Source organism: Convolutriloba macropyga, chromosome 13, assembly GCF_964194025.1.
Source record: "Convolutriloba macropyga chromosome 13, txConMacr16.3, whole genome shotgun sequence".
In the NCBI taxonomy this organism is placed as follows: Eukaryota; Metazoa; Xenacoelomorpha; order Acoela; family Convolutidae; genus Convolutriloba; species Convolutriloba macropyga.
Window position 1 is genome coordinate 17,199,179 of NC_134480.1, and position 18,478 is coordinate 17,217,656.

At 34.5% G+C, this 18,478-nt stretch overlaps 1 protein-coding gene across 4 annotated transcripts in view; it reads left to right on the forward strand.

Moving 5' to 3' along the window:
• LOC142351442 (DNA-directed RNA polymerases I and III subunit RPAC1-like) overlaps positions 1-18,478 on the forward strand; it is a 67,172-nt gene that overhangs the window by 42,146 nt on the left and 6,548 nt on the right. For 2 of the 4 annotated variants that reach the window (XM_075403450.1, XM_075403451.1), the window contains exons 3-6: positions 1,319-1,464; positions 3,511-3,671; positions 6,585-6,752; positions 8,814-8,951. In XM_075403450.1, the coding sequence (XP_075259565.1) occupies positions 1,319-1,464; positions 3,511-3,671; positions 6,585-6,752; positions 8,814-8,951 (613 nt within the window). Of the gene's footprint in view, positions 1-521; positions 944-1,318; positions 1,465-3,510; positions 3,672-6,584; positions 6,753-8,813; positions 8,952-18,478 lie in introns of those variants that run through there. The other 2 variants (XM_075403453.1, XM_075403452.1) reach the window with 2 other exon arrangements.

The window sequence follows — 18,478 nt, forward strand, 5'->3', positions numbered from 1 at the left end:
TTGCTTTTAATTACTAAGTTTGCTTTGCCGTGCAGTTAGTTTACTTTGTCATTTCATGCTTTTATATGAATGTTTTATGAACATCCTAATGATGCAGTTTCAGTTGCTTAACGGTACCAAAGCGCAGCTGTTGATATTAAGTTTTTGTAAGATTCTTGGTTCTGCCAACACTTCCTGCTATTTTTAAACTTTGACGTTCGCAATTGTTGAAAATTGGTATTAAAAATATGATGATACGTTTTTTTCTCTCCCCGAAAAGTCCTAAGGTGATTTTTAACTTCTGATTATCCGTTTAAATTGAAGACCTGAACTAGCTATGTCGAAGCACAGATGCTCGAGCTTCCTTGTTTCAATCTCCAATTAAAAAGAATATAACCTGGTTATTTGAACCAACGGGGCGATGAAAGAACCAAATCATCTATTGTTAAATAGCGCCGAGCTCAGACATTACTAAAAATGTTGTTATAAGCAATTATTGTATTCCATTGGAACCAAAATGTAGGATCAGTGTCTTTTTAAAGGTATAGGAAGAGACCACGCCAAGTTCTCCCCTGTTGCAACAGCTTCATACCGTTTGATGCCCGACATTAAACTGAAAGAACCTATATACGGAGATGAAGCTTACAAACTGCAAAGCTATTTTGCAAGTGGAGTTATCGAAGTAGAACCAAACAAAAAAGGCCGTCTTAGTGCACGTGTTGCGAATGCACGATTGGACACGTGCAACCGGCAGGTGCTAGAAGATGAAGAAATGCGTGAAAAGATTGAAATTGCCAAGATTAGAAACCATTTTTTGTTTTCTGTTGAAAGTGTTTCTTTCTTTAAACCAGATGAGTTGGTTATTGAAGCTCTGGATGTATTGTGTGGGAAATGTGATACTTTGATTGATTTCTTGGAAAATTAGATTTAAAATGTCTATGATTAAAAAATTTTTGTTCAGTTGCGCTTTTTGTAATCGAACTGTGTTAGAAATGTCTAGTTTTTTGTAGAGTTTGAATTTATTTGAGCACGATTATGAATTTATTTGTTAAATCATAGCTGAAGTTCATGGAAGATGCCATACCTTGCCTCAAAGTACGTTTCGTAAAAACGAGCATCGACTAAATCGAATATTAAATTTGGGATCTATTTTGTGCCTAGAGCACATGACATCACAAAGTAAATTCTTTTGTAAACATATGACACGTTTGCTTAGGGTTGCAAATAATGTGCACCCACTAAGTGGAGGGTCAGGGGAAGGGGAGTGGTTGGCTAACAGAAAATATCCAATTTGAAATCTATCTCACCGAATTTTAATGATGTATTATTGTCTTTTCAGATTATGAGCAATGAGAGTTTTATCGAATATCAAGGGAACAATACAATTTGTTGTAAAGGAAGGTTGATTGGAGGAAAGGATGTTCCCACTGTCATTGGAGGATTAATCTATGTCGCTGCCTTAATCACATTGTCATGCGTAGCCGAGTTAGTATTGTTAATTGCTCTCAAACGAAGTTTGTAGAATTTTATTGGCCCTGTCGTCTTTTTAAGCGATTTTTCGCTTGACCGATTTTTGTCAGACCCATTTGACTTTTCGTACTCAAATACGGAAGAAACAGGTAGAGCTCGGTGGGCATTAAGTTCTCTTAGAGCCTTAAGCCTAACTATACTCTAAGAATGCGCTTCACCAAAACTGTTTTGAGGAGACAATTTCATGGTTAGGGGCGGTTCTTAGTCTTAAAAGTTTGACCCCCCTCTCGCTCCGCTCTAGCGATTTGGGCTCCCTCTCGTCCACCTCTCGCACAACCATATCCCCCATCGCTTAACCCCCCCCCCCCCCCCCACTTCGCTCACCACCACCCCCCCCCCCCCCAAAGATAGTATCCCTAAGCCCCAGCTGGCTACTACCGAAGCCAACCGCTCGCCGTCGTTTGAGAGCAATTCGCCCGAAGTTAGACGGCTATGTTTTAAATTCTATTAATTCAACTGTTCCGAAATTAAAAGCCTATTTTTGAAGTGTTGAATGGTATCGGAAAGCAGGTAAAACGTGATCGTTATCTCATTTTGTGATATCTTTAAAAAGTAAGCCACTGCCAATTGGATGTGAACGAAAACTGACAAAAAGTTGAACGAATTGCTCTCAAACAAACTTTATAGCATTCATTCGTGTCATGTTGGTCTCTTTTTATAGCTGCGAAGCTGTAAGCTGAGCGTAGCTATATTGCGGTGCTCTTGGTTTTTACAATTCAAAGAATTTGAATTGTATTGGGGCGCTGTCTTTTTTTTTTAAGATCTGTTCACACATTTTCATGATTTTTGAAGTCAAATTGGAGTGGTGATTTTGGTCACGCCGAAACAGGAAATGGAGCGAAAAAGCAAGTGGTTTTGCGGCGTGAATTTTTTTCGCTCTAATTTTAAAGTAGATTGCGAAAACGGTGTTTGAACAAAAATTCGGTTTCTCGCTAGTGGTTTTTTGTTCACATGCGGCAATTTCACTCTGATTTTTACTGTTTTTTCGATTTTTTGGATCGGATCTTTTTGTAAATGGTTTTCCCAATCCATTTATAGTCTGTTCTCGGTCTAGTTTTCTGTTTAGTCAATGAAAATTCTTTGAATTGTACGTCAGGACTTGTCCTGCTATGTTTTTTTGTTTCGTTGTCTGACGCTCTTTTTTCGTTTTACATTTGTTCACACAGCAAAGCTGAAAAAGTCAAATTTTCTGAATGACTTCTTCCTCTCACTAACGGCATTTGCGCGCGTGACGTCATTTCTCACTCGCTTCAGCAAAAGTTTTTACGTTATTTGAGTGATTAGATTTTGATCATACGTGACTTACCTCACTCAATAAAATGACTTTTGCACTTTAAAACTTAAGTTTAATTTGAATTTGTTTAAGGTCAAAGGAACTCATTTGTGTAGTAAAGGTCCCTAATAAGAGGCTTCTGTGGAATGAATTTTAACAACCTTTATTGATTTATCGCTGAATGTTTTTTAGCCTAGTTTTTTGAGTGGCGTCGATTTTTTTTTTCAATTTAGATCTGTATCTGTTTCTATCTCTATTATATTGCACGCAAGTCTATTCTTTCGCAGCTATTCCGGCAATCTGCCGGCTATGTTATGTGATTTTTGCTTGATCATTTTTTCGTGTAACGCTTTGACTTCTCGAGTGACTTGTTCACTCTTGATTTCTTAATTTTTGTGCGACTCTAATTACTGTCGTTAAGAAGTTAAGCCCTCAACTTAATATGCGGCAGTTTACTACTGCCAGCCAAATCAAAAGTGCACCCAAATTGGTTTCATTTCAAATCTTAGTTATGGTCAATAATAAACTGTAATACCTAACTACTTTTTAAGGCCCTTAGTTGCACTAACCCCCCTCTCTAGCTAAAGTAAAACGCAATTGACGCCCCTCCCCCTGTTGTTTGAGACCATAATGATTTCTTTCACCACGATTTTTGTTCCTCCCCAATTTGCTAATTTTCTCCAAGTTTTCCGGTGTATCTAATTTCAGACTGTTGTGCTCTAATTTAGGGTGGCCTTTCTTTTGGAAAACTTTTCGCCGATTGTAGTGGTTGTGCCATTGGGTTTGCTCTTCTATGGACTTGTCAATTTCGTCCTCACATCAACATCAGACCCCGGTATCATTCCACGGTCTACGTATGATGAAGTGATGTACATGGAAAAAGAACTTGGTAAGACCTGTATTCTATAAGAATTGTATTTCATTTCCAGTTTTACACAGTTTTCAATTTCTATATTTGGCTGTTTTTGTTAGATTGTTTAAATGTGGTGTTTCCTAAACATTAATAGTTATAAGGTCATGCTAGTGTTCTTTTTCTGATTATATTTCCTCAGTAGTCTTGAAATTTGATGTCAAAAACAGTTGTAAACTTAATTGGCGCTTTTTGTTATTCACGGCCGCGAAGCGATAGCGGCTATTATTAGGGACATCGTATTTTTTTAAAATTCAAAGAGTTTGAATTGTATTGGGGCGCTGTTTTAGATGTTTTCACACATTTTTCACTGACTTTGATATTTCAAATCGGGATAAACAGGTAAAGCCCAGCGGGCATTAAGTTTCATTAGAGACCAAAAGTAGGCTTTAGTAGTCCTTCAAGTGCTTAGATTGGTGCAGCTGCCGGGATGGCTTTAATTTCAGGTTGAAAGATCATTTTTAGGAGTTTTTGGGCTCAATATTATGCAATTTTTCAGTTTTTTGTGGGTTTTTGAGTTTTTTTCGATTGATTAGTTTTAGGACGAAATTTTTAAAAGTTGATAAAGGTCTTTTGCGAGACAAAATTACTTGTTATAACCATTTTATGAGCTTTAGGTTTTGGTACTTCAAACACAAACACGCAAAATGATACTAATTTTGCAAGTTTTTTTAAAAGTTTGTCATTTTTTGAGTTGTTTCAGCAACAAGGAATCTCTTTGAGTTGTCCCATCAAGGAATCTCCTTTAAGGTTTGATAATAGGGCAGTGATTAGTTTCTAGTAACAATGGAATGGTTTTCAACATTTTAATGTCTCGAATTTTAGCATTTTTGATAAAATCTGCATTTTTCTAATTTTCGCAAAATATTGATATTTGTCTGATCTAAAGTGCCAGAAAACCTATTCCACGGTGTGATGAAAAGTTTTTGCATGGTTGTTAGTGTCAATGTAATTGTTTTTAACAATTTAACATTTCGAATCGTAGAAATTTTTAATTTTTCAAGTCTTTTTGAGAACGTTTGTCTTATTCAGTTTTTCTTGCCTCAGTAGTCAGGAAACCTCTTCCAGGGTTTGATAGTATGTTATTACACAATTGTTCGGGGGAATGGGATGGTTTTCAAAATTTTTACAGAACAAATTTTTTGAAAGTTGAATGTTCTAAAAGTTTTGCCTGTCGATTTTTTGAGCCAATGATCTTTTAAGGCTTGGAATTGGTCTACTGGATAGCCTCTAGAGACAGCGAAATTATTCTGAAGATTTTAATATCTCAACATATCAAAATTTGCAATTGATTTCGTCTTAAAAATTTTTCTGTCATTTTCTGGGTTAATCGATCTTCAAGGGCCAATGAATTTTTTTTCAGGTGTTGCAGATATAATCCTGTACCGATTTCAGACAAAAAAAATTTCTTTTGAAATAGGTATGTTTATCGAGATCAAATTTTGCTTGCGGGGTAGAAGCTTCAAGAGTTTTAGCAATGAGTATATTTTTGTTTAGTTTGTTTGATTGTTTCAAATTCTTAGATATTTTGTTTGTGCATATTTTTTTTCAGGTGTTGCAGATATAATCCTGTACCGATTTCAGACAAAAAAAATTTCTTTTGAAATAGGTATGTTTATCGAGATCAAATTTTGCTTGCGGGGTAGAAGCTTCAAGAGTTTTAGCAATGAGTATATTTTTGTTTAGTTTGTTTGATTGTTTCAAATTCTTAGATATTTTGTTTGTGCTTTTGCTGGCATTGATCTGCTGGTCAGGTAGAGTACTTCTAAGTTTTTCAGTCAATTCTTTGGATTGTATTTGAGGACTTGTCCCGCTATGTTTTTTTAAATTCGATGTCTCCATCGATGATTCTTGTGATCATTGACTTTTTAAGTTTCAGTGACTTCTACTGCTTTGCAGTTAAAATTTGTGTGCGTGACGTCATTGGGTCTGCTTTTATGTCAATTGTATGACTTACCTCACTTAAAATGTTGAATTCTGAATTCGTTTAATGATCTTTAAATTTTATGTACATTTACTAGTTAAAGGTCAATAGTGTGCATCTAATTAGTACCAAACTTATATGCCCTAATTTTTGAGTAGTAGAGTCATGGGTTTTTGATTTCGAATATTATTTTTGAAAAAGCTTTATTAGGGCGTTTTCCTTATAGAGTGTATGTGTCTCATGAAAATGACAGTCCGAATCTAACCCAAAAAGTCGAGTGGTCTATTTCGCATTCAGAATTTATGTCTGTTACTAAAACAAATTTGTTTGTAATTTAAGGGACGTGTAGCCTAGTGGGTAATGCAGGAGGTTCGTACGCCATGGGTTGGGGTTCGAACCTGTGCTTCGTCAAAAGTTTTTGCGCCCAAAATTGTTCTCAAATGTACACCCCCTTGAATAAAAGTTGGCCGCGATAACTTTTTTCCATATCTGTTTCTATCTGTATTTTACGGCAAGCAAGTCTATTCTTTCGCAGCTATTCCGACAATCTGCCGGCTGTGTTTTCAATTCCATGGAAGGCCACAAGCGTCTATCGCGGCTATTTTCCTTTAATATGCCTGCTATGTTATTTTATGTTCATTAAAAATGAGTTCACAACTAATCACAGCAGTACATTTTTCCTACCAAAAGAAATTGAGGTGTCTTGAAATTTCTATAATGTTATGTTTTATTCAAATGAAGCATTTAATTTTTTTCATGAGTTCTCATGATATAATGCTCTGATATTGGATTAAGTTAGACTTCTCTACCTTTCCAATTATGCTGTGTAATAAGTTACCAAGTGGGGTTTCGATTGTTTTTTTTTTGTATAATACCTTGTTGGTGGTCAGTTAAAGCCGTTTGCAATGAAATGCAAAATTCCTCTATGGACCGTTTCAGCGATCTTATTTAGCTCCTATTTGTTTCAGTGAAGAAGGAAGGTGCGAGTACGAGTGCAGAAACTAAAAAGTATCAAGAATATGAGTCGAAGAAGGTTCTCATCAGAGGAATTGAAGTGGAAGTCAAATGGTGCGACACATGTAAACTATGGAGGCCTCCGCGAGCGTCCCATTGCAGCCGGTGCAATAATTGCATAGGTGAGTCATGCAATCTCCAACCGTATGGCTGTCGAAGCCGCTTTGGTTCAGCTATATAGGTATTAGTTTTGAATTAAAGTACTCTAATGTACATTGAGATCCTGGTAATGCTATCTCTTTTCTGCTTCTATGATTGACTTACGGCTTCTCCTGGTGAAAAAGCGGTTAAACGAGCTGAATCTCAAGCCATTACTTCGGTTAATAGGTTACTTAAATTATGTTAATTCTGGGTCTGATTACTTTTGGTTTTTGCATCGTGTACGTGCGTGTTTTACTTTTTATGGTTAAAAACGTTGTTTTATGAAATTAAACGTTGAATTTAAACCTCCTTTGCAGAAAATAAAATTCGACGTCTGTTTGTAACAGAAGCTGACGTTAAAAAATATCAGTGCCTTCGGATATTTGAAAATGTTCAGAAAAACTAAAACATTTTCCAGCTTCATTAGAAAATCATTGACAGGAAAGTGTTGTCGAATTTCTGTGAACGATCATTACTGATCTTGTTGTTCCAACCCACTTTAGTAGGGGAGGAACTATATACTCAAATGGTTTTTTTTTGTTCAGAGTCTAATTAATCAAATTGATTATTCGGTATCGAGGGAGCTACTAACGAAACTATCTAATGCTTTCAATTGATACAAAGGTTTTCGGGTAATACAACTCGATAAGTACCCAGTCTATATTGACTTATTAGTAAAATTGGCTATTTCGGTAACTTTTGGAACATTTTTGGTTTTAATAGAGATGCAGCAAGAGCTGGACCAGTTTAGGTACAGTTGTGGAGTTTTATAGTTCAAAAAGTACTCAGATTGTAATGGCGCACTGTATGTATATTTTCTTGACCTTTGCCTTTTTTGATTATTTTTTTGTTATTTGCGGACCAGAATGGTTTCATATCAAACCTCATTTATTAACTGGTCCAATTTATGTGCAATTGAAGGGCAATGAGCAAACATGGTAATTTCAGCGAAACAAATGGTTTTTTAAGGCCGTTTGTGTAAAATGGTTAAATTTTGTTCAACCTGTATTTGCTGTTATTATGTAGTCTTTTGACTTAGTCTCTCTAAGATGTCCAATTGTTATCCTAAGCAGTACAAGTTTAATCTATTTACCATTTTTTGAAATCTCAGGGTTGTTTTGTCTTTGGTTTTTAAAAGTAATGTTTTTTGCAATTTGCCGCTTTCAATCTTATTTCTGCCACCTTTTAGCGTAGTGTCGGCAAAGAGAGGGTCTGCTTTCTTTGCAAGTAAATTATAATGCATTGTTCTTTGCCTTTTTTGTTTTGAGAATGGTTTTTGTTGATAGTACGAGTTTTCAGACATTTAATTTTTTTGACAATTTCCTATTTTTGAGGTTCTCTTTTGCTGTCTTGAGCGACCATCACATTAATGACAAATGGTATATCATATTAATGGTGCTGAAAGAAGGCGCAATTGATTATATTCAATGTTTTCAGTGGATAGATTGTGATTTTAAAGGCTTCGACACCTGGTTTTACAGACCTCGCAAAATTGAATTGGTTTTCCGATTTTTGCCTGTGTTTGTTTTTTGTCGTCGTGTGACATTCTGGATACTGAAAAGTCTCAATGGTTATGATTGAAGGTGTGAATGAAGCCATTGAACGATTTCAATTGATAGCTAATGGCTGTCATGACTTTGAATTTATGTTTTCAGAAAGTGTAAACACATTTTCTGAGTTTGTCCTTTTTGTTTTCTGTCTATAGCTCTGAAAACAGCTTCCATTGCTTTTGCAGTAAAATAGAAGATACTTGGTTTAGTTTTGTTTTATCGTTTTATCTGATATTTTTTTGACTTTTCTTCATATATTTTTTAAATAGATACAATTTGTTTTGGTCGTAAGGTATTATTGGCCCTCTAATGTGTTTGTGCTTAAGTCGATCTTTTTAAATGGTTACACCAATTGTTTTCGAACAATAAGTGATATTTTGAAAGGTTTCTATCTCTTCCTCTTTTGGTGCAAAATTAAGTCAAAAACGTGGTTGGGCGGGGTCGGAACATTATTTGCAAACGCACCTTTCGGAGCCTCCTTGTTTTTTTCAGAGTCTTTTGATCACCATTGTCCATATATGGGCAACTGCATTGGGAAAAGGAACTACCGCTACTTCTTCATGTATCTCCTCTCTATGACAACTCTTCTCTTGTATGCTCTGGTATTCTCAGCATATCACCTCATTCATAGTAAGTCGTCATTATTTAGTTCAGTGAATCATTTCCAGTAATGATCACATATTTCGTGAAATATTGAATTAGAATTTAATTATAATTAGAATTATGATTATAAATCATTATTATAGCTGCGAAGCTGTAATCTGAGCGAAGCTATATTGCGGTGCTCTTGGTTTTTTATTACGACTCGAAGAGGAGTATTGGTTTTCTCTCGGTCTTTTTACGACTCGAAGAGGAGTATTGGTTTTCTTAAGGTTTTTTTTTTACCGGAAGTACTATTCGTTCAGACGATGTATTGACCTAAAAGCGAAAGTGAGTGAAATTGCCTTATGAACTAATTTCTTCTGAGCGAGAGAAGTTTTTTGATCATGCGCTGCGTTTAGTGAATGACTTTTTGACTTTGAAAAGTAGTTTTTGACTGAATGGCACATATAGATATCCGTTTTTAGCCGTTTTTTCGTCTAAGTGGCCCAGTTTTTTGCTTTTAATTTGGTTTTTTGTAGTAATGATTTTTATTCGATGCTGTATTGAGTTGTAAACCTCGGAAATTAATACCACAGTGTTTTGGAGAGCCTGAAAATGCGTTTGAAGTTCAAAATTGGCACATATTTCTTGATTTTTTAGTTAGTTTTTGACTTTTTTTCTGGTAATTTCTTCAATTTTGGATTTTTCAGCTGTGTTTTTGTCAAAAATCAGTTAACGTAGCAACTTCCCTTTGGCAATTCATATACACAACGCCTCTTTCTGCCTGGATGTAATTTTGTTTTTTATAAAATTGTACATATGCTAATCCGATTTTGGTAGTTTTTTCCCAATTTTTCTGTTTTTTTTTTGTAATTTGGTTTTAATTACTAGAAATAGTCTTTTTGTGCAACATGGGGAGACTTTAATTTCGTTTCAATAAAAATCGTTTTTTGGCAATCATTTTTTGGCTTTAAGTTTTTGAAAAACAGTTGCTTTTTTTTCATAAATGCAGTCTCAAAAATTTATTGAACATTTTATTCTGCAAAATGTTTTAATATTTTGTTTGTTTGAAGTCTGCTTTTTCTTTTTTTATGTTTTATTCAGGGGATGGATCTTTGTCTCGTTGTCTTTTCAACGTCTCGAATGCTGAACAATGAAATGTATTCGCTTTTCTTGATTTTTTGTAACAAACAATAACTTTTCTAACTTTCAAAAATCAAGAATTAGTTTTTTGTTACGGTTTTCCTTACATTGTGTCCATATTCATCACATTCTTGTTTGTATCATTCTGGCTTTGTCCTAACAACTGCATTTATATTCGTTATATTGATTTTTCAGTTGTTAAAATTTGAATCATTTCAGCTTTTTCTTAGATTTTTTTCATTTCTTTGGTTTGCTAATGTTTTCATTCAACTTAAGGCAGTACTGAGAGTTTGCTAAAAACCTTCTCCAAATTTTCCACTTAATACTTTTATTGCATTTCTATTCCGGCCTTGGTATTACTTTAAAACGACTTTTGGCCGTTGATTATTATTCTTTTGCTTGTCTTTTCTATGATTAATTTAATTTTTGATTCATTAAGAAATCATGTTGTCTAGAATATATATATAAAGAAAGAAGTATATGTTGTTTTTGTCTTAATTGCAGTGATTAGTGATCTAATTGTGGTGGACTTTTGATTTTTAAAATTGACCCTTCTTTTTTGAAAAATTCAGCCTAGTTTCTAAGATTGTTTTCTACCGCTTACTTTCGCGATATTTTTGATAAAAGAACCATGAATTATTTGAGGACAATTGATAGCACTGTCAGCTTTTTCAGTGCGTCCGTAATTTGACCATTCTCATTATTTTGGACTCTTTTAACGTTACCAAACGTTTTCACTAATATAAAATTTTGATGCATTTTGTCTCTCGTGGTGCCAGTGACTTAAATTTCACCAATTGTGAGATCAGACCTGAGGAGGTAATGAGTTATTGATTTAATATACAAGGTTATGGTTCCAGTTGCAATTAGGGTTTTCTGTGAACTTTTGACGCTTCGAGTCGCTTCCGGAATTCTTCCGGCTATGTTTTTTTTTACAGGAAGTAGATTTGTTCACGCGGCATTATGACCTAAAAGCAAAAGTGAGAAAAACTGTCTTGGTGAACAAATTTTCGCTAAGCGAGAGAAGTATTTTGATCATGCGCTGCGTTTAGTGAATGACTTTTTGACTTCGAAAAGTAGTTTTTGACTGAATGGCACATATAGATAACCGTTTTTAGCCGTTTTTTCGTCTAAGTGGCCCAATTTTTTTGCTTTTAATTTGGTTTGTTGTAGAAATAAATTTTGTTCGATACTATATTGAAATGTCAACCTCGGAAATTGATGCCACAGTGTTTTGCAGAGCCTGAAAATGCGTTTCAAGTTCAGAATTGGCCCAGATTTCTTGATTTTTTAGTTAATTTTTTGGCTTTTTTCTAATAATTTCTTCATTTTTGGTTCTTTTAACAGTCTTTTTTATCAGAAATCAGTAGATATGGCAACTTCTCTTTGATTATTCATATACTCAGCGCCTTTTTCTACCTCGATATAATTTTGTTTTTATAAAATTGTACAAATGCTAATCCGATTTTGGTAGTTTTCGCCGATTTTCGTCAGTTTTTTGTTTGTGTTTTGGTTGTAATCGCTAGAAATAGTCTTTTTGTTCAACGTGAGGGACTTTAATTTCGTTTCAATAAAAATTCAATCATTTTTTTGCGTTAAGTTTTTGAAAAACATTTAAAACTTTTTCATAAATGCAGTCTTAAAAGATTTTTGACCATTTTTTTGCAACATGTTTCATTGTTTCATATTTTTGAATTCTGCTTTTTCCTATTTCTTTGTTCTCTTCAGGATGATAGATCTTTGTATCGGATGTATAGTTATCTTTTCTATGTCTTGAATGTCGAACAATGAAATGTATTTGTTTTTCTTGAATTTTTTAAATTGATTTTTAACTCTCAAAAATCAAGAATGTCTTATTGTTACGGTGTTCCTTACATTGTGCCCATATTCTTCACATTCTAGTTAGTATCATTCTAGGTTTGTCCTGGCACCTACATTTTTTCCGGTATATTGGTTTTTTCAGTTGTTAAAAATGAATGATTTCAGCTTTTTCTTAGATTTTCATCATTTCTTTGGTTTGCAATTGATTTCATTCAACATAAGGTAGTACTGAGTGTTTGATAGCAAGCCTTTCCAAAATTTCCACTTATGACTATTTACTTACACTTTCTTCCGGCCTTGGTATTAATTTAAACGATTTTTTTCCTTTGAATATTCTTCTGCTGCTTATGTCTATTCTATGATCAATTTAATTTTTGAATTAGTATGAAATCATATTGTCTAGCATATGTACAACAAGGAACAAGTGTGTGTTGCATTTTGTCGTGATTACAGTGATTACAAGTGTAATTATAGGTGTTTTCTGTTCTTGAATTTAAAAAATTTAACGATTTAATTTAGTTTCTAAGATTATTATCTGCCGTTTGCTTTCGCGATCTTTTTCAGATTAGAATCATGAATTATTTGACGGCAATTGATAACCTTGTCAGCTTTTTTAGACTATCAGTTTTATGAAGACCTTTATTATTTCGGATTTTTTAACGTTACCAAACGTTTTCAATACTATAAAATTTTGCTGCTTTTTGTTTCTCTTGGTGACAGTGGTTTAAGTTTCACCAATTCTTAGAGCAGACCTGGAGAGGCAATGAATTAATGGTTTAATACAAAAGGTAGTGGCTTCCGCTGCAATTACGGATTGTGAAGTTTTGACGCTTCGAGTTGCTTCCGGAATTCTTCCGGCTATGTTTTTTGTTTCGTCGTCTGACGCTCTTTTTTCGTTTTACATTTGTTCACACAGCAAAGCTGAAAAAGTCAAATTTTCTGAATGACTTCTTCCTCTCACTAACGGCATTTGCGCGCGTGACGTCATTTCTCACTCGCTTCAGCAAAAGTTTTTACGTTATTTGCGTGATTAGATTTTGATCATACGTGACTTACCTCACTCAATAAAATGACTTTTGCACTTTAAAACTTAAGTTTAATTTGAATTTGTTTAAGGTCAAAGGAACTCCTATGTGCAGACAGTAAAGGTCCCTAATGAGAGGCTTCTGCAGAATGAATTTTAATAAGCTTTATGAATTTATCGCTGAATGTTTTTTACCTAGTTTTTTGAGTGGCGTCGATTTTTTTAATTTAGATCTGTATCTGTTTCTATCTCTATTATATGGCACGCAGGTCTATTCTTTCGCAGCTATTCCGGCAATCTGCCGGCTATGTTCTTGCTTTGTGATGTAATGGTGAGAAGTATAAAATTGATACTACATCTAAATGTCTTTAAAATTTTGAAGCTGTGAGCTAAGCTAGCCTATATTGTGGCGATCCTACTTTTTACGACTCTAAGTTAACTTATGACTTTGGTTACTGAGAATTGGTTGTCTTGAGGTTTTGTTTTTAACTGGAAGCATTATGCGCTCAGGTGGCGTTTTGACCTGTGATCTAAAGTGAGCAAAATTGCCGTGTGAACCAATTTTTGATCAGCGAGACAATTTTTTTATAGCTGCGCAGCTGGAAGCTGAGCGGAGCTATATTGCGGTGCTCTTGGTTTTTTACAATTCAAAGAATTTGAATTGTATTGGGGCGCTGTCTTTTTTTTAAAGATCGGATCACATATTTTCATGATTTTTGAAGTCAAATAGGAGTAGTGATTTTGGTCACGCCGAAAAAGGGAATGGAGCGAAAAAGCTAGTGGTTTTGCGGTGTGTTTTTCCCGCTCTAATTCTAAAGTAGAGAGAAAACTATGTTAGAACAAAAATTCGGTTTCTCGGAGAGGTTTTTTGTTCACATGCGGCAATTTCACTATGATGTTTACTGTTTTTAATTGCTCTCAAACGAAGTTTGTAGCAATTATATTAGTCCTGTCGGTCTTTTTCCATGCGATTTTTCGCTTGACCATTTTTTCGTCTGACGCTTTTGACTTTTCGTCCTCAAAAAAGGGACAAACAGGTAGCGCCCAGCGGGCATTAAGTGCTCTTAGAGCCTTTTAGCTGTTTCAGCTCACACTGTCTTTGAGACTTATACTTATGGTGTGAGGGCGGTTCTTAGAGGTTGAAGATATCCCCACTGTTGACGCTCGCCGATCGCTAAAAACTCGCAATTTTATACTGATTATCACAATTTTTTTCAAGTTTTTTGACAACTTTTCGCATTTTTTTTAGCCCTAGATGTCAAGGAGCCTCCTCTAGGGTTTTATTACAGTTTACTGCATAGTTTCTAGTGGTAGTGGAATGGTTTTAACATTTTAACATCACAAATTTTTGCAATTTTTGGCAAAACGTGCAAGTTTTTTCAATTTTTGGACATTTATTTTTCATTATCCGCGTCTTTTCAGACGCGGAGGCGAAAAAACGTCCTTAAGAGGTTGATAATCAGTTACTGAAAAAAATTTCATTTGCCACGGAATAGCTTTCAATTTTTTAATATGACAAGTTTTATCAATTTTTTTGATAAAACTTGCATTTTTCAAGTTTTTTAAAAAATTTTGTAGGTTTTCAGGTTTCTCCAAACTCAGAAGCCACATAACTTCCTCTAGGGTTTAGGTTACTGTATAGCTTCTAGATGTAATGGAATGTTTTTCAAGATTTTATTATCAGCCCTTTTCAAAAATTGTTGCAATTTTTCAAGTTTTTGAATCTTTTTGAACTTTTAATCATTTTTTCCGGCACCAGGGTCATAGAGACCTTCTCAAGGCTTGAAGATGAGCTGTTGCATAGTTTCTAGAGTTAATGGAATGGTTCTCAATATTTTGAATAATGAATAATGAATTGCGCTGATCAGTTTTTACGTTTTTTAAATATTCTTTTTATATTACATTATCATAAAGTCAATGTTTTGAATCTTCGATTTTCTTTTCCAGCGTTCTATTTCACACTGGAGATGGGCCAATTAGTTTTTGGAGCCGTCAGGGGCAAAAAATGAATTTTACTTGTTTACTTTGATGTCCTAACTTCGTTTTGTATTTTGAAAATGATGATAATGATGATGGCCTCGTTCTCATTAAATTTTACATTTTTCTGCAATCTAATGCGCAACCTCTGCAGTCTAATTTCCGCATTTTATTTCTGCTAATTTACTTTGATAATTGGATGCCGTAATTTTTTGATTTTTAGCTTTTTATGAATTTTCACAATTGTTTGCTGAAATGGTTTTTTTGCCTTTTCTGCATTTCTGCTTCCATTTTGTTTTCGAGAATTCATCTGAGAATTTTTCAAATTGATTATGTTTTTTTAAACAAGAAATAATTTTCAGTAAGCGTTTTCAAATGCTTTGCTGGCAAATTTGAGAATTTTTCCTCGCTGTTCATTTGAATTTTTGCTGTTTGGCGCCTGCATTCTTTTATAAAGTTCTTTTTTAATGCAGTTAACTTCTAAAACTGTTATATGCCTCATGCTTTCATAGACTCGTTTCTGGTAACAGATTGAATTGTAGTGATTCAATTTTGGAGACCGCTTTTTGTGACACTTATCAGCCCGGTTTTCTCCAACGAGTTGGTCAGTTACTAATGCAGAACAAATTTACGCGACTCGTCAAAGTTCCCTGAAAATGTTGTTACAATAATACAATTTTGGTTCCAAAATTTTGCGGTGACTTTTCTCTGTTCATTCATTGTGATACTTTTAATTTTTTCTTTTTTGTACAGTTCTTCGAGAAGTATGCATGTTTTCTAGTTAAAGTTACGTTTTGGCTGCGGGGTTTGCTTTTGGCTATCCTGTAATCCGATTTAAGAAAAATTGTTCGGTCAATCTCTTCTGTTCAGTTAAATTATGAAAAATAAAATAGAGATTTCACTTGGTGTTTTCTCCCACATTTCTCTGATTTTCCTTGGTTATGTTTTGTCTTCGTTGTTTTACATTAGTTCAAACAGGAAAGCTGAAAAAACGAATTTTCCTCTCTCTCTCCCTCTCTGATAGCTTTTGCAAGATTGTCGTCATTTTTCTCTCTCTCTCTCTCTCTCTCTCTCTCTCTAGCAAGAGCTGTTAGCCCATTTTTGTGATTAGATTTTGATCATCCGTGACTTACCCCACTCAACAAAATTACTGTTGCACTTAAGTTTAGGTTGAATTAGTTAAAAGTAAAAGAAATTTAAAAAGAGGTCCTTCATAAACGTCACCAAAGCAACGATTTCTGATGTGGGATATTGAAGGAGCCATATCAGTTTATCGCTAAGTTTTCTTATTTTTTGAGCATCAGATTGAGCATTCCGATAACTTGATCGACTCTATTTTTTAAATCTTTCTATCTGTATTCTACCTCACGCAAGTCTATTTCGCTTTGCAGCAGCTATTTCGGCTATCGGCCTGTAATGTAAAGGTTATAAAACTAGTTCTCATATTTATTTTGATGAAAACGTAAAAATTTTATTGATGCTTTGCGTTTTGGTTCTATTTCAATTCGTTTATTGTTGAAGTTTTGTATTTAAATTATTGGTCTCTTGTTGCAGTTGATTAAAGGACAGGTTAACAATGTTTCGTTGATGTCATAATTATTGAAATACTGTCTTCCTATCACGTTGAATGATGTCATGTAATCACATTTAGTTTGATATTTATTTCGGTATTGAGACTGCCTTAAAATGTATCTGGTTTTTATTTACTAGTACTAGTCCATACACAGCTAAGAGGGGAGGATGTCTGGCTTATTGTGCCAAAAAGCTTTGTGGTCCTCGATATCCAAAGTGAGTATGGAATAAGTTGCAATATGTAGTTTAGTCTTTGTGTTTAAATTATAACAACCTACAATGCCGCAAACTGTAATAATTTTTTGAATTTTTGCTCTTTATGAATTTTCACAATTGTTTGCAGAAAATGATTTTTTGCCTTTACTGCATGTCTGTTTCTATTTTGTTTTCGAGAATTAATCTGAGAATTTTTAAAATTGAATTAAAGGTTTTTTCAACTGGAAATAATTTTCAGTAAGCGTTTTCAAATGCTTTGATGGCGAATTTGAGAATTTTTCCTCACTGTTCAACTGAATTTTTGCTGTTTGGCGCCTGCATTCTTTTATAAATTTCTTTTTTAATGCAGTTAACTTCTAAAATTGTTGTATGCCTCATGCTGTCATAGACTCGTTTCTGGTTACAGATTGAATTGTAGTGATTCAATTTTTGGAGACCGCTTTTTGTGACACTTATCAGCCCGGTTTTCTCCAACGAGTTGGTCAGTTACTAATGCAGAACAAATTTACGCGACTCGTCAAAGTTCCCTGAAAATGTTGTTACATTAAGACAATTTTGGTTCCAAATTTTTGCGGTGAGTTTTCTCTGTTCATTCATGGTGATACTTTTAATTTTTTCTTTTTTGTACAGTTCTTCGAGAAGTATGCATGTTTTCTAGTTAAAGTTACGTTTTGGCTGCGGGGTTTGCTTTTGGCTATCCTGGAATCGGATTTAAGAAAAATTGTTCGGTCGATCTCTTCTGTTCAGTTAAATTATGAAAAATAAAATAGAGATTTCACTTGGTGTTTTCTCCCACATTTCTCTGATTTTCCTTGGTTATGTTTTGTCTTCGTTGTTTTACATTAGTTCAAACAGGAAAGCTGAAAAAACGAATTTTCCTCTCTCTCTCCCTCTCTCTCTCTCTCTGATAGCTTTTGCAAGATTGTCGTCATTTCTCTCTCTCTCTCTCTCTCTCTCTCTAGCAAGAGCTGTTAGCCCATTATTGTGATTAGATTTTGATCATCCCACTCAACAAAATTACTGTTGCACTTAAGTTTAGGTTGAATTAGTTAAAAGTAAAAGAAATTTAGATAGAGGTCCTTCATAAACGTCCCCGAAGCAACGATTTCTGATGTGGGAAATTGCAGGAGCCATATCAGTTTATCGCTAAGTTTTTTTTAATAGCCGCCCTCATCTTCTCAGCCGGCTATTATAGCGCTCCTATTTTTTTTTTTTACTTCGTCGAATAAAAAAATGTTTCGCTTTACCTCATTTTGCCGCCTTTTCAACATTTTGCGTGAAATCTTTTTGACTTCTCTAGGCTAGTTTCTCTCTTCTCTCATTCTGCTAAAAGTGATTTTGAACATCAGTTGCTCAGCAAAGCAATTCAAAATGAACAGTCAGTATAAAAAATTGAAGTCAGAAATAGAAACGGGATAAACCCATAAAGCCCAATTTTAGATGCCCGCTATTTGAACGTCGGTCCTATAAGTATTAGTTACCTCTCTCTAATGCTGATTGTTATTGATAGTAGCCCCTGTAGCCTCTCTCTAAGAAACAGAAGTATGGTCAACTACGAAATGCCATCAAAATAAATCGGACTTAAAAAAATGTTTTTGTACGAAAATCTTTTTTTTCAATATCTTCTGTTATTTCAATCCCAGTCATGCTTATTGGAATCAACGGCGGCTATTTTCCGGCAATCTGCCGGGTATGTTTATTGTTTGAGCATCAGATTGAACATTCGGATAACTTGATCGACTCTATTTTTTTAAAATCTTTTTCTATCTCTATTCTACCTCACGCAAGTCTATTTCGCTTTGCAGCAGCTATTTCGGCTATC